General features: G+C 38.2%; 1 protein-coding gene across 1 annotated transcript in view; it reads left to right on the top strand.

The window, feature by feature from the left end:
* LOC136559390 (gamma-aminobutyric acid receptor subunit pi-like) overlaps nt 1–1,829 on the top strand; it is a 45,567-nt gene extending 43,738 nt beyond the window's left edge. The window contains exon 10 of the mRNA XM_066554568.1: nt 1,169–1,829. Coding sequence (XP_066410665.1) covers nt 1,169–1,483 — 315 coding nt within the window. The 3' untranslated portion in view covers nt 1,484–1,829. The remainder of the gene's footprint in view (nt 1–1,168) is intronic.
* The last annotated feature ends 13,553 nt before the right edge of the window (nt 1,830–15,382 follow it).

Here is a 15,382-nt window from a genome sequence, read left to right as displayed (position 1 = left end):
TTTTGTAAACTGTTTCTTTTCATGATGCAAATGGAAAAAAGCAAGTTGCTCAGAAGAAAGAGATTCTGCATTCTACACTTCACAAATAATTTTTTTAGACTTGTCTTACATTTATGCCACCTACTGATTTGGGGGATAATAAAACTATCAGGAGAAAATAAAAATTATATATATGCCTACCTGAATTACAATGACCCCTCCTCAAAGTATACATAATAAGGTTTAGTTTAGATACAAAATTGGAGCCGGTCTTTGTAGCTCGTTTCTGCTGGTGTCTCTACAATATCTCAAGCCAAACTGAATACCCCAGAAATTCCAAGGAAGTTTTAGAGCTGAAGCTGCAGCTGATGTCTAATCCTGTGTCCTCTGAGTCAGTAACAGAAAACCCACTGACTTCAAAGGGTGAAAATTTCATACATGAACTTTATGGCTCTGAGCCATTTCTAATCAGAGAAACAAAACCCACCAGAAGGCTTATACAACATTCTCCAAAGACCTGTCTTGATGCAGTGAAGCACATAGAAATATTCTTAACCCTAGCATAGCTTTGAACTTAAAGCACGAGTTTCAGGACTTGACAGAAAGTATCACAAGCTATTTAGTATTAAGTCAGCTGTGGGTGGGGCTTGTCCCTCTTTATTTTTAAAGTCACTTGATTTTTATCACAAAGCACCAGAAAGAGGTAGCCAGTTGCAAACAAGGAGAGTGTCTTCCATCCTGGGGTGCTGGATTTGGGGTGCAGCCAGCTCAGCTGCCTGGTCTGGCAGCTCCCCCACCCTCTCCATCTCCAGGCTGGGGCTTTGTCTTCACACTTTCTAGGCACTAACCTTTGCCAGTATTTGCCCTGAGCAGAAGACAGTTTACTGTTGTGCCTTTCAGGGATTTGCTGCTATCTTAAGTAAAGTTCCTTGTCCATATTTGAACAAATCCAGATTTTCTTGACAGTGCTTCAAAAGTTTTTGCTGTATAGCGTTGCTTGAGTCAATGTTTTCCCCATAAATGGAGGCTTTGAGAGCTGAAAGGAGCTGCCAGTGCATGCAAGTGCTTGTCCTTGAAGTTGAGGAGTGAAACATAGGAGTCGTCAGAGGAAAAATCCCATTTGCTGCAGCTCTAAATAAACAGGTGATGAAACATGCACTTAAGTACCTGCTGTTGTGTTCCCCATCAGATTATTGATGATGATGATGATGAAGAAGAGAAGAATGCAGTCCTGGCAGCAGTGACAAACAGTTGCAGTGCCCCTGACAGTGCAAACAAGACTGATTCAAACAAAAGCAAACAAAGCAGCAGTGACAGAAAAAGGGAGAGAAATCAACACAGAGTGTGTAGTTCAGCAATGTCGGTAATGAAAAGACTTTTCTGTATCTTTGACTGTTTCCATGTTAAAAACCCTTACCACATAGACAACTATGCCAGATTCTCTTTCCCGTTATCATTCATCATAATTAATGTACTTTATTGGGTGTATTATTTGTATTTCTAAATATTTTATTTTGTAATATTTGTTTAAAGTTTAGAAAGTGGACATGGGAGGGGAAGTTGCCGAAAAATGGAGAAATTACATTTGGAAAAGGGTATATAAAAGGACAGGCCACCTTTTCAAGTGTATCTGAAAATTTTGTTAACTCACTTTTCTGCATTTAAATGTCTGTCATTCAAAACTGGCTTTGTATTAGCATGCATGTCCCAAACTACTTATCAAAGGCCAATAAGTCTTTTTTAAAAAATATTTAATTATCAACTTTGTAAAATAAGAATTATATTATACTTGTTTCTGAACATAGAATAAATGTAAAAATGAAATTAAATGTTGTTTTCTGCTTTCTGTACTCAGTTCCTTCTAGTTTTGTCAATTATGCATACATTTTCCAGATTATATAAGAAAATGTTTAATGGCAGATCAAAGTGGTTTTGCTATTTAGCAAGAAACATTTCTGAAGACATGAGCTACCAAACAAATAATCTGATCATCTTTGTAAGGTCACAAATACGTATTAAGATCCCTCTACATCTTTAGACACCACTCCCATAGGCATCAATGGCTTTTCTCTGTAAGTGCAGGGCAGACTGCAGAAATGGACTGGAGCCAAAAGGTTTAAATCCAGAGAGATGTATTTCTGTGAGTGAGGATTTAGTTGTTCACCAATCCTTAATGGAAAATGGTAATTTATCCTGACATTTATACTCTGTACTCTGCTCAGTCACAACTGCCTGGGTAACTACTATGTAGAGGGAAAATTTGATATGCTTAATTTTCAGCTTAGTAAATCCTCTTGAACTACATGCAGTTAAAAAAATTTCACATAAAGGTGGAAAACTTCTTGAATAGAAAAGAAAACCCTGTATGTGTGATAGCTCTTGGTAAGATAGGAGAAGTTTTACACAGATAAAATGATGACCCACATGAGAGAATGGTTACAGGTGATGAAAAACCATTGCAGTCTTTCCAAGTGGTTACTTCACTGACAGATCTACAAGCCTGTCTCCTGCACTGCAAGCATGAAAGTTGAAAGGTGCTTATTATTATACATTTTTCCTGACCACAATGTATGTATCTGTTGTATATATAGGTATAATGTGTGCATTTATACCTATATATACAACAGATACATACATTAAGTATACATCCATACAAACAATGTGCTTTTATGCACTGTGTATTTCTGATGATCAGACTGCACACATGCAAGTGCATTAAAAAGCTCCCCTAATGTGGGCAGACTTGGACACACCTGATCACCAGGGTGCTGCCTGTGAAGAACATCATTACATGAAGGGAGAAAGTGGAAAATACCAGTGTGAGACAGATTTGCCCTTGCTCCCATCTAAATCCATAAAAATCATTGCACACTGGTAGACAATTTTTAGGTCACTAAAATCCCCTCAGTATTTTTATTTTCTAAGGGTTAATGACTGAAAATTTGTTTCTCTGCCATTATTAGTAATGCCTTTTGCAAAGCTTATGGGGGCAATGCAGCTTCAAGAACAGTCTAGTGCCTCTTGGTGCCTTGTGGCTATTCCGGCTTTCATATGAAAGCAAATACATTCAAGAAATCAAATTAGGGCTGCTTGTGTTAATGAGCAACCAAAAAAAAAAATTATTCTTTTATTTAACATTCTGCTACTGAATATTTAACTTGAAACCCTTTATTCAGGAACAGGCTGCTTGACATTTTTTCTTGGAGGTGTAAAACTGGACTCTCAGTTTCCAATTCCAAAACTGGACTCTTTCCAATTCTTACTCCCATAAAATTCACAGAAGACAAATATTAAATCTTTGTACTTTTCTTAAATTTGAAGTTTACATTGTTCCTGAATGTTTTCAAATAACCTGTCATGTAACACTAAATTTGGGATAAACATTAACTGCAAGCATAAAGTAAGCATTTAGAGTTTTGTAGCTTCCAATTAATTTGGAAACAATTCACCTTAAATATTATTTGTAAAAGCTGCTGAAAGTCTGAGAATTTTTATGGACAATGCATTAGCTGAAAACAGGGTCTGTTTTCCCACTGATGTGCTAATTGTAAGTAGTGTTATACAATGAAATCCCCCATGTTTTCATGAAAGAATTGACTGCACAGCCAGATTATTCATTATTTTGCTTTGCATAATATGAATTAATTGCTAGTTTCAAAAATAAAAAATGTGAATTTATTGTAAAAGATGTTCCCAACAGATTTCCAGTATGGTGTATGAAGAATGAAGAAGGTAATTTGAATTATCCTGTTCAAACATAGCTTCTGTCCCTAGAAACTCCCAAATCCCTTGGAGTTAGTCATAAAGGCTCCCCTGAGTAAGGAGCATTCATGAACAGTTCACTGAATGCTACAACTCAGAGGAAAGTTAGAGAAGGGAAAGTCTCTTTCAGTGCTAAGATCAGGGGCCAAAGTTGAGGCTGAGGGAATGAAAATTACATTGGTTTCATATCTGATGAAAATACCTTGGACTTTTGGCAACCATTTTCTGGTTGATAGTTGAGTTTCTTAGTTTGATTTTAATGTTTTGCAATCAGTCTCATAATTCAGAAATGTTGGATTTTGAGACCACTTGAGGCAGATGTGCAGTGAGGGACCTGAGGCAGGTGAAGGGGGTTACAACAGGAGCTGATGATGCATCCTCATGCAGTTTGCTTTGCTCCTAGCGAGACATGCCCTGCTTTCCATGGATCTGAAAGCAGCAGCCAGCTTGAGGAATAACTTTCTTTCCTTTGTGCAATGTCTCCAAGCTTCATCTTTTAATTGATTCAGCAACCATCACATAGCTGTTTAAGCATTGTGCAGACTAGAAAAATACCTCTTACCTTAGTAAGATTTTTGATATTGTTTTCTTACTAAATGGAAAAGTATTATGAAAACAAAATCCTATGCTGAGATATTTAATCAGATATAGCATTTTATTATTTTTTTTAGATTTAAGACATTTGAAGGTATTAACACTTGCTACCTTTCCTCTTCATCAATTATCTGGTGTTCTTCTGATTCACCTGTGCTTTAGGTATCTCCTGCAGCCTGCTTACCATGGTGCCATTTGTGATACTTTGAGAGTATTTGAAATATTTCACCTAAATCAAGAGGAAAATACTAAGGAAGGTGATATTTCAGGTCAGGTATTCATTAACCCTCTCATAAGCTAAGAAGGCATTTTAAGTCACTATCTGATAATTTCTTTTGAGACGTGAACAACTAAATATCCCATCTGAATACTCCAGTCAATACATATGGCAAGCATAAGAGAAGGGCATCCATCTGTTGATCTGAGTATCCATTTTCAGCACAGTGGTCTTGTTTGGTAAGACTGCAACAGTAACTTAAATTTTCCTGCTTTGTAAGCCTCATCGTTTTTTTTGCACTAATTATTTTAAGATAACTGTTATGCCTTTTTGCATGGGAAAATACATTAAAAAACAAGAACAAAAGGTGCCCCACATTGTCACCCTGTTATTCAAAATGAAATTACCTAAAAGATTATAGATTAAAGAAAACCCACGTGCAGTAAAGCTGATGATGGAAAACCAGAACTGCAAAGAGGTGAATGTGCTGCTAAGAGCCCTTGGCAGTGGCTGGTGCAGCCGAGTGCCTGGAGCACCTCTGCCAGGGCAGCCTGGGCAGGTGCGGGGAACTGGAGCTGCTGGAACAATTCACTCGTGCAGCGGTAGATGGAGCTCATTAACTGCTCTTCATCACTGAACGAGCAAGTGCAAACGGCAAGTGCTAGTCAAGGAGGACTCTGGGGAAAAGCTGTTCCAAGCTGACATTTGTCCTGTGGTAAGTAACCAGGGCGTGTTTGTAGTGACAGATTAATTAAAGTCAGGCAGGACAGCAGTGTCAGGTGGACTATTTCTCACACTGAGTGAGGTTCAGCCTTCTCAAGCCCTGATTGTTGTTTCCACCATTGAGCCGCTGAAATCGAACATATTCTGCCAGTCCACAAAGTAACTTCATGACTGCAAAACCTTGTGTTTAAAGCATGAATTTTCTATCCTTCTGTCAAGGTTTTCTCCTGCAGGTTATAATGTTTCAAATCAAAGCACCTCAGTATTTCAAGGCAGGCAGAATAGTGGCTCTATTAACAGTTTCCCTATAAAGATTTATGAATCCTAAATAGATGTTCTCAGGTAGTTCACTGGCATACTGCTAACAGTTTCACAAAGATCAAGATAATTTAAAAAGCCAGTTTCAGGCAAGAAAATTTCCCTTGAAAGAAGGTTGGTTGCAAAGGTGAGAAGATGAGCTGTGAGAGTCTTCTGGGTGGATTAATAAGTCACTGCAAGAATAACCCATCTCAACCTGAGAGCTGAAAACTAGAGTGAATTCTTCTTGTAGAGTAGTGGGTGCTTGACAGTGCTTAAAGCAGCTAAGCTGGACATAATTTCAAACTCTGTAATGGATTTGCCATCACTTGTTCTATAACTTTATAATTAAAACCAGGGGTCCACTTTAATAACATTGCCAAATTCAGCTTTTCATCATTTTCCATCTGGAGACATCTTTTTTCCCTGGTCCCATCTGACTGTCAAACTTTCCATCCTCAGAAAGGATAAGGGGGTATTCAGGGGCATTTCAGTCTCATGATGTGAGTTTACTCATATAATTTGGGTTCTGGGTTTCTTTCCAAATTGGAATGGACCCTATTTTCCTATTCCAGATCAAACACAGACAAAACTGCAGAAGACAAGAAACCCCAGAAGATTTTAGCACCATCATGTATGTGCACAATCCATGACCCTGATTCATTTTGAGATTCTGCTCTGAAGTTCAATCCAGATTTAACCACTGGATAACTTAATCTGTAAAAACACACAAATATCTGCACTACTGTTGTTTTCATTGCTGTAGGAGGTAGTTTTGGAACCTAGACAGTGAAAGAGTTTGATGCCAGGTTTATTTGATTTCTCCTAAAGGCAAGGGATTTAATATTTCTGTTTTAAAATCAGATCAGGAATGGATTCAGGATATCAGCTCTGGTTCTAGTTGGGGCTTGGCCACTTTGGATGCAGAACAAGCTGACAAAATTAGAAAAAAATTAACATGAGAGTATAAAATGGAGTTCAACCCTGAATTACATATTGATTGACATGCTCAGCCTGTCAGTGCCCCTGGTTTTCATGTAAAAGTTATGGATGTTGCATCTCAGAAACAGTAACAAGCATGTGAGATTGGTCACCAAGGGCAAAGCTGGCATTGCATGCACTCATATATTCTTGGAAAAGAGAGAAGAAGGGATTGTCTCTTGTCTCCTCCTTTTCAATGTCCCAGTTTTGTTATTTATCCAGCACCTGCTTTGAAAGAGTGCCAGTACAAGGTGACCAAAAATGCTGCATTAATCTCTTCTACAGGAACCATCTGTTTATTATGTGCATTTGGATGCTGATCCATTAGACTCGTGTGCTGGACCACGCTGTGCATGTTTATAAGTCAGTCCTAATCAAAGTGCTTTCCATTCTCAGCAGTATATTTTAGATATCTAATGAATACAACTGTCATTTTTGTGGGTTTTTTTTGTGTTTTTTTTTTTTTTTTTTTTGGTGGTATTTTCCATGCTTGTGAAGAAAAGATCTGTAGGAAAAGCTTCCACCCTATGCTCAATATATGAGTTGGCTGCAGGGATCCAATCCAATCCTTGCTTACCTTGATAACCCTTGAGTGCATTTTGGAGGACAGAGCTGACAGTGCCTCTGAGGTGCAAACACCACAGCTGCTGCCTTTGTCCAGCAGCAAGGCCAGACGAGCCCAGGCACCTTCCATCCAGTAATATTGGGATCATACTCCAATAAGTGTTGACCTCAAAATAATAATATAGCAGATTAAGTCTGAAGAAGTTTATAAACTAGGCAAATATAAATCAAACCTTGCTCTCTGCTTCTTTATCAGAAGGATAAGATATTGGGCATTATTTTATCTTTCCCCTTTATCATCTTTGTTTTAGTATTGGGCTCAAGTATCATTACTTTTTGAGGTTCTTTCATAATGAAAGCTTCTGAGAGCCTTGTAATTTTTTTTTTCATTAAAAGAAAAAACTAAAGTACGATGTGCAAATAACTATAAACTTTGAAGTCTGAGGCTTCCTATGCCCCAGGATAATTTTAATTCTACTGAACAACCTTTTCATGTAGTGCCAGTCCACATTTTGTGAAGTCTGATAATAGGAACTGATAGCTCTGGAGACTTCCATAATTTTCATACAGGACTCCTTAGGGATGCCAACTACATGGCTGACCCTGCACCATTTCAAACCCACATATTCTTACATATTTTACTGTTCTTATTACAGGTGTTACAAATGGCCAGACTGAAAAATGCAAATTCCTTACTCTGTTGCTGTCCTTACCAGCACATTCCAGCTGCTGGGTAATGGTAAATATTTTCTTTGTTTGATCATTCTTACCATGCAGCTCCAACTGAATATTCTGTCATCTTTAAGGCCTGTAAAAAGCCAAAAGGAAGAAGAGCCAGTTCCTTTATTTCTACTCTAATAACCTAAATTCCCAATTTATAAATTATCACTTCTGGGCCAATAACTCAAAGTTGCATTTGCCTTGGGTTGCCACACATTACCTTTTAAGGAGACTTGGACAGTGCCTGACCCTTTGCTTCCACAGCCCAGCTGTAGGTTTCTGTTTCTGTAAGCAAGTGCACACAATAGCCTGAGCTGGATTTCATTCCTGTCAGACACCTGGAATTACAACACAGCTCTTTACCAGCAGGATCAAAAGCTGTTCCTGGATGTTTTGCATGTCTGCACATGCCTTTTTTCCAGCTCTAGCATTTCCCTTCCCAGAAGGCTCTACATTGTTCTGTGATAACATCAGGTCTCCAGATGCACTGCCATGCTGTACTAGAGATGACAGACCAACAAGCCAAAATCATCAATTTTAATGATATTTCAGCATCATCCTGTGAAATAAACAGGGCAGGAGACTTTTTCTCTTGGCAGATTTTTTGTTTATAACATCCTGGTCCTGTGTCATTCCTGTGTACACTTCAGCCATCAATCTATGTTTGTCTAAAGTGGTTTATGCCAGAACTTTAAATGTGGAGAAAGCTGAAGCGGCCAATTTATTGTATTCTGAAAAGGACAAGCCTCATCTGGCAATCCAGTGAGGCTGAGTGCATCTGGTTAATAGTGCATCCACTTTCTCAGATCCAAATTGCTCTGTTAGTTTTCATGACCCTCTTATCTCTGTGCTGTCTCTATCCACCCCGCTTTCCTTATCACATAATAGGATTGTGTCTGTATCTTCCAATTTCATTTCTATTGGTTTCCAATCTGTGGGATGCTGGGAGCGTGTGCTGGTCCATCAGCCTCTCCTGCTGAGATGGGATCACTCACCCCCAAATGCCTCATCTGCACTGCAGGGAGCTCCTGGCATGGCTGATCACTCCCTTTACCTCTATGGGCTTCACTTCTGATTTGAATCACTCCCCACACCAAGGGGAACCACTCTCCACACCTCTGCCTATCAAGGGCTCTCTAAAAATCTTCAGAGTATTAACGAGAAGTTAGATGTTTCAATATATATCTGCCCACTAGTCCATGCTAGCTAATTTTTTTGAACCCACTGTTTTATTTTTATGAAATATGATAAAGGAACAGAAATCTCAGAGACAGGACATTCCTACAGGATTTATGTAAATTGATGTCCAGGTCAGAGAGACATATGGGAGGTACCCACTGAGAAAAACACTACAGCAAGAGCTGGAGTCTTTTTAAATCCCAGAGAATACACACTGGAGAGGGCACATCGAAATGTCTCAAATGCAGAACAAGCTTCAGTCACAATTTACGTCTTCCAGACGTGAGAGTCAATCAACACTGAACCAAAAATGTGGAGAAAATCAAGCTTCATTAGCTCTAATATTCATGAGTTACTTCTCTCCTCCAGTCCTCAGAGACTGAAAGTGAGGTACAAGGTCAGAGGCACTGCTCTCTTTCCTTTTTTTCCCTCCAAATTACAGTGGGGTTTAGAATTTACTTCTTCAGCTTGATCCTGTGAGAATACCATGAAAACAATGCTGATATAGCTATAGAAAAATATTTATATTCCTAATATTCCTCTTGCTCTTACTTTCCCCCCATCCTCTGCTCCTTCTTTCATCTTTATAAATCTTTGTGGACACACTCTTTTAGAATCAGATTTTTTTTTTTTTTGAACTGAATTTAATCTGTCTTGGTGGCATGAATTAGACAAAAATCAGTCTGTCCCTTGCACCTCTGGCCCTGGGTGGCCTTATGGAAATCAAATTAGAACATACAGGGAAGAAGAGTTAGTGGAAGAACTGGCTTCAAGTTTGCACAATACAAAAAAATTTAAAAAGAACAACTAAAGTAAAAATATCAGTTGGTAGCTGAAACAAATTTCTTGTATTCATCTCCCAAGGAGATGATGTATTTGTGATTCTGATAAAGACCAGGTCAGTGGAATTTTACAACATATGCAGAAGGTATTTAACCTAGAACTTGAAGAACAAAATAATGATCAGAAGAGGGTGCTCTCAGCTCATGTTGTTTTGGTTTGTTTTGGTGGAATTCAGCAGAATTTTCTTCTCTCTTTGTTGGCATTAGTAAAAGGTCTCTTTGTAATATATTTTCTGGCATTTTTCACTAAATAGACTGCTCTTCTTACTGCACCATGTGCAAAATACGGGCTCAACTTTTTGATTCCAGATTTTTCTATATGTTTTAGAAAGCTTTCTGTAATATTAGCTGAAGTCATTTCACAATGAGCTTTGTGCCTGGGCTCCTACTATTTTGTATGTTCTGTTTATGTTCTCACACAGTCATACTCCGTTGAAATAAGCATTTACAGGAACTGATTTCCTAGCACTGTGGAGAATTTTAAAAGTTGCAAGAACAGCAATTCATTCCAATATCAGTTGCATTTTTAACCAGGCATGAAAAAGAAACAATAATATATAGCTTCGGTGATCAATTTCTAATGATTGAAATATCACCCATGCCTAAGTATTCACAAAAAAATTTATTAGTTGATCTTTAGAGAAGAATTTAATAAAAACTTAGTGCTGCCAATGAGATTTTTAGCAAAGCATTTGATCGCAGAGTTCACTTCAGGGAGCATGATATATCAGAAAATACCTGACATTTGTTAAGTTTTATTAAAGCAGTGCTGATGTCGTGGATAAAAATAAGCCTTTTAAAACTTAGTTGATATATGGGTGCAGTTTTTCCATTTTTTGGATCACCAGTCTTTAAAGGTGATGAAACTATGCTGTGCATGCAGTACTAGAACACAAGAATAAGTGATGGCTATAATCCTGGATGTTTGCAGACTCTTTCCTTGTCTGAAATGGTGAAGCATGGGGCAAATTCAGGCAGAAGGAAGGCACTGTCTGTTAGTTGGTGCAATGCAGCATTTAGCTCTGGTCCAGCCTGCTCATGGAAGAAATCTCTCTGACTCTGATTCCCCACTATTGCACTTTTTCTAGTACTTAGATAAAGTCCTGGGTAGCCATCTTTTATCAGCACATACCAAAACTGCCTGGAGGGGGAGAGTCGTGCTTCTTGTATTGAACAGCAGTGATTGGAATGGATTGCAAAAGGATTCTCACTCTTTGTGCCTGTGTACATATATTTATCTATGTCTAGTGTGCCTGTGTACATATATCTATTTATGTCTATACATGAGTCATACAAATTTGTCCTGAAAAGGCACGATTTTATTAATGGATTCCTTCTGCACTTTAGACACTGCTTTTCAATTATGTGCATCAATGGTCAGGTCAAACATCAAACCAAGTAATAAACAGGGCTCCTGCAGGTCCACGTGCAGAGAGGTGCTCCTCATCAGAGTGGCCTTTTGGAAAAAAGTTAAGAAAGTGAGCAGAGGGAAAACCAGCATCCCTGCCTCACTGTGTCCGTTTCCATGTGGGGAAAAATGGCTGATGTTTGCTAGGACTCTGATTAAGGAAAACCTGTCTTCCACCATTTTAAACATAGGCTCACAATTTCATTTTCTTACAGAAGAAAGGGATTAAATCAAAGTTAGAAAACACACAAAATTATCAGTTTTCTCATGTAAAGTTTATCTGAAAGCACCATGTTACAAGGAGGTAAGGTGTTACTGCTATTCCAAGGATTTCCATCCAGGTCCCTGCTGTCCCTGCACTCCTCAACATGACAGGTAAAAACTGAAGGAACCCTGGCCAGCACTGTCCCAGCTGTCAGGAGAGAAGCTCATTTCTGGCCTCATATGGTTTAGTCATAAAGTGGGAACCACAGGCGTATTAGAGAATAAAAGATGAATTATTTGATATCCAAAACATTCTGAATGAGTGAAGTCAGAGACCACAGGTCACCCTTGCAGCTACTTAGGCTGGGAGAGTGTCTGGAGGGTCAGCACTGAGTGTGTATTAAGGAGTCCTAGGAAAAAGCAGGGACAGAGCCATCAGGTCAGCAACAAGCCAGCACAGACAGAAAGGCCACACACACCCTCTAATCACACTGATTGTGAAAGAGACACTAAAACGTGGAAAGAAATTGCAGAGGGATGTTCACAAAATCACAGCTGACCTCTCTGAGATTGGACAGGGAGCATAGATATAAATGATCTGCACTGCAGCTAAAACACTGCATTGCAGACAGGAGAACAGTTTTGCCCTTAAGATCTAGCAAGTAGTACAGATACAAATGTGTGTAAAGCATGACCTGAGAGCTGGTAACATGCTGCTTCCTTTGCTGCCTGGCAAATGCAGTCAGATTTGGCTGAGGGAAAAAATGATGTTAGCAACAATCTCTCAGTTTCTAAATGCCTGGAAGAAAACTGGCAGAAGTGTAATGAGAGCCCTATAAAATGACACTTTCAAAAGTATCAATCTATTTCACCTATTTCCAAGAGAACTTTCTACCCAAAATGGGGCTACTGCAGTAAGACAGGGGATAGACAATCCCATCCCAGAACACCACAATTTCCTTGTCTGATTGCCTTTGCATTTGTTGAGGTGTAAGCTGAACAAAAGAGGAGTCTGAAGGTTTGATTTTCTATAGATTTTACTTCCCACTGACAAACCAGCAAAAGGAGCACTGCAGTGTCACAGAGCACTGGCTTGAGATTTTCTGAGACTTTAGTGACAGTCCCAGCTCTGTTGGTGTCCTTTACAGCTGGAAACTCCTCTCTCAATAACATTTCACGTAAAAGTGCTCTGTCTAATAAACCAAACTATTGTCAGCAATTACATATTACTCTTTAATTAAGAGAACAGATTTTGAGTAGGACTTTGGGCATCCCACTCTCCTGGATTACAGAAAAGGGAGGAGTGCTGGATTTTGGGATATCTTCTAGTCCTTGTTTCTTTGTCTCTATCATGACCTTTATTGTCAGGGCAAGGGCAGGCACAAAGACATGTGATAAGTCATATAGTGAAGATAAATGCCTGGATTTGAAATATTTCTTAATAAAAAACCAGTGTTAATCAAAAGCAGACAGTTTATCCTTATGAGCTCTGAATCACAGATTTTTGGATGTGTAGGGCTAACAAACATGAGAGTATATGTAAAACAACTATATGCAAACTATTTTGCAATAAAAAGCTACCTTGTTTTTAAGGCAAATTTAAGTAAAATGTTCCAAAAATCTCTAGTTTTTCTACTTCAGTGGAAAGAGATGATTGCTTTTCACAAGAAGTCATCATAGCATTTTCTCTGTTTGATGCCTCAGACTATAAAGAGTGATCTGAATCATTTCACTACTGAAAATATCAAAGAGCAATGGGTTGTTTTCTATAGGTCACAACAAAGAATTCATATTCTATGTTTCTCTTGGTTTGTCTTTAACTTCACCAGCACAATCAGAGCTAGCAAACAGACTGTAAACAGTTGCTCCTCTAGCTTCACTATCTGAGGGAGCAACAAGCTGTAAATTGCTATGGATGTGCATAGTTTTGAATGTTCTCTTTTTTGTTTTGGCTTGTATTCTTATTTTGGCTGTCCCTGAAAACCTGAACTGATTACAGGTACAATGTAGATCTCTGTTTGTTGGCAATTGCTATTCAGCTAATGATTTAATCACCTGAAATTCTTGAATAGCTTTTATTGTTTACTGCTAAATATTTTTACTATTCATAAAGAGCCAGGCTATGAAAGCTGTTGCTAAGCCAACTTGCCTCCAATGATTTGCAATGATTTGACATTAAAAAAAAGGACCACTAGTTTATGTATTTTCTGGATTATACTTTTCAACCAATTCCTAATCACCTGCTTCTGAGTGACAACACTTTACTGCAGGTGGGATATCAACACAACAGCTAGAATGTCTCCTGCTTCCTTGAATAGACAGCACCAGGGCTTATCAGGGCAATTTTGGACCTCTGAGGAAAACATAAGCAAGAAAAATACAGAAATCCTGAATAGACTTCAGACTACCATATATGTTAAAAAAAAAAATCAGGATGGATTTCTGCAGTAAAACTAAAGCAAAGGATATTTGGCTGATTATGCACCTTTTACCCCTTGTTGGCAAAGTCTGTGGGGATTAATCTCAGATTTTTTTAAATTAAGGAAAATGAAACTAAAAACAGCAGCAGCTGGGTCTTGGTTCATAACAAGCATTTGTAAAAGCTGATTTTCTTTTCTCCAGTGACAATAAAAAATGCAATGCATGTTTTACAGTTAAAGTTCATTTGTGTATAAAGAACCACAAAGTTATTTCCTCATTGCAATGACTGTAATTGTATTGCTTCAGATAACCCACAGACATTTCTATAGGACAGAGAACTATTCAGTACCATGTGAATTCAATCCTTTTCAGAATTATCACAGCTGGAGGATAGGGAATAAATGACTGAATGAATGTTTGCAAAATCCTGCTTTACACTGACCCAGGGATTTCAGCTATTCATGGGACTGTTTTGGGGATCTCTTCATCAGTAAGTTATTTTGTCTATAAAACTTTCCAACAGTCCTGTATTTAACAATACATACGTAATTTTTTCACATTTGAGATCTCTTTAAGGTGTATGTTTTTAACACTGACTTTTCAAAGGCTTAAAAAGCTATATGTGATGCACTTTGGGGAATTTTGTCTAAGTAGAGGATTGAAGGCTGATTCCTGTACTTAGATTTGAAGATGAGCAGCAATGTGAGTTTAAAATGCACTTTCTGCCCACATGCAAATATTCCTGAAATCCTGCCACTGAGAGAACTGAGCCTGAGTCTATTGCCAGGTTAAAGAAGTAAAGTGCTACCCTGTGGTTTAGTTTGCTAGTAAAACCAGTATCTAATACTGATAATGCCTCTGGAACTACAGAGTTAAAATTTAAAGAGTTTGAAAAGAAGCCATTCAGCTGTTATCACTGTTTGAGACCCTACAGAATTAAGATTATTCAGCTATATTTAGTCTTTGCACAAATGGCAAAAAGACTTTTCATTACATTTATGTATTGGCTACCAATCTACAGTTCCTTCCTCTCCCTTTCTTCAACCCTCATATATGAGTTGCATATGAGTTGGGAAATGAGCTATTAGAATAAAGGATGATTTTTTTTTTACAATTTTATTTTTATCAAGAGAAATAATTTCTGTAATCAGGTGTGAAGCAGGACCTGAAGCTTTGTAGCTAACATCTGAGAAAAGACCTGTGGAAAGATGGGATTGTTGTTGAGTGCAGCCCTCTCCCTGACCAGCTAGTTAGCTGCAGAGTAACATGCCTCCATCTCCAAACTGGAACTTACCAAATGGGATCAATTGTATGCAATCCATAGTTGTTTGTTGTTGGTAAGGGTTTATTTATGTTTTAATACTGTTAATTGAATCATTAACAACAAAAAGTATTAAACTGTCAATATTGAAACTCGGAGAAAAATATCACCTGCTTCTGTAGCTTGTCATTTGGAAAAAATAACACATGATCCACTAACCAAGCAGCATA

Source organism: Molothrus aeneus, chromosome 8 (genome assembly GCF_037042795.1).
Source record: "Molothrus aeneus isolate 106 chromosome 8, BPBGC_Maene_1.0, whole genome shotgun sequence".
NCBI lineage: Eukaryota > Metazoa > Chordata > Aves > Passeriformes > Icteridae > Molothrus > Molothrus aeneus.
Note: the sequence above shows the minus strand (reverse complement) of the source record. Positions and strands in the feature narration are given on the sequence as shown.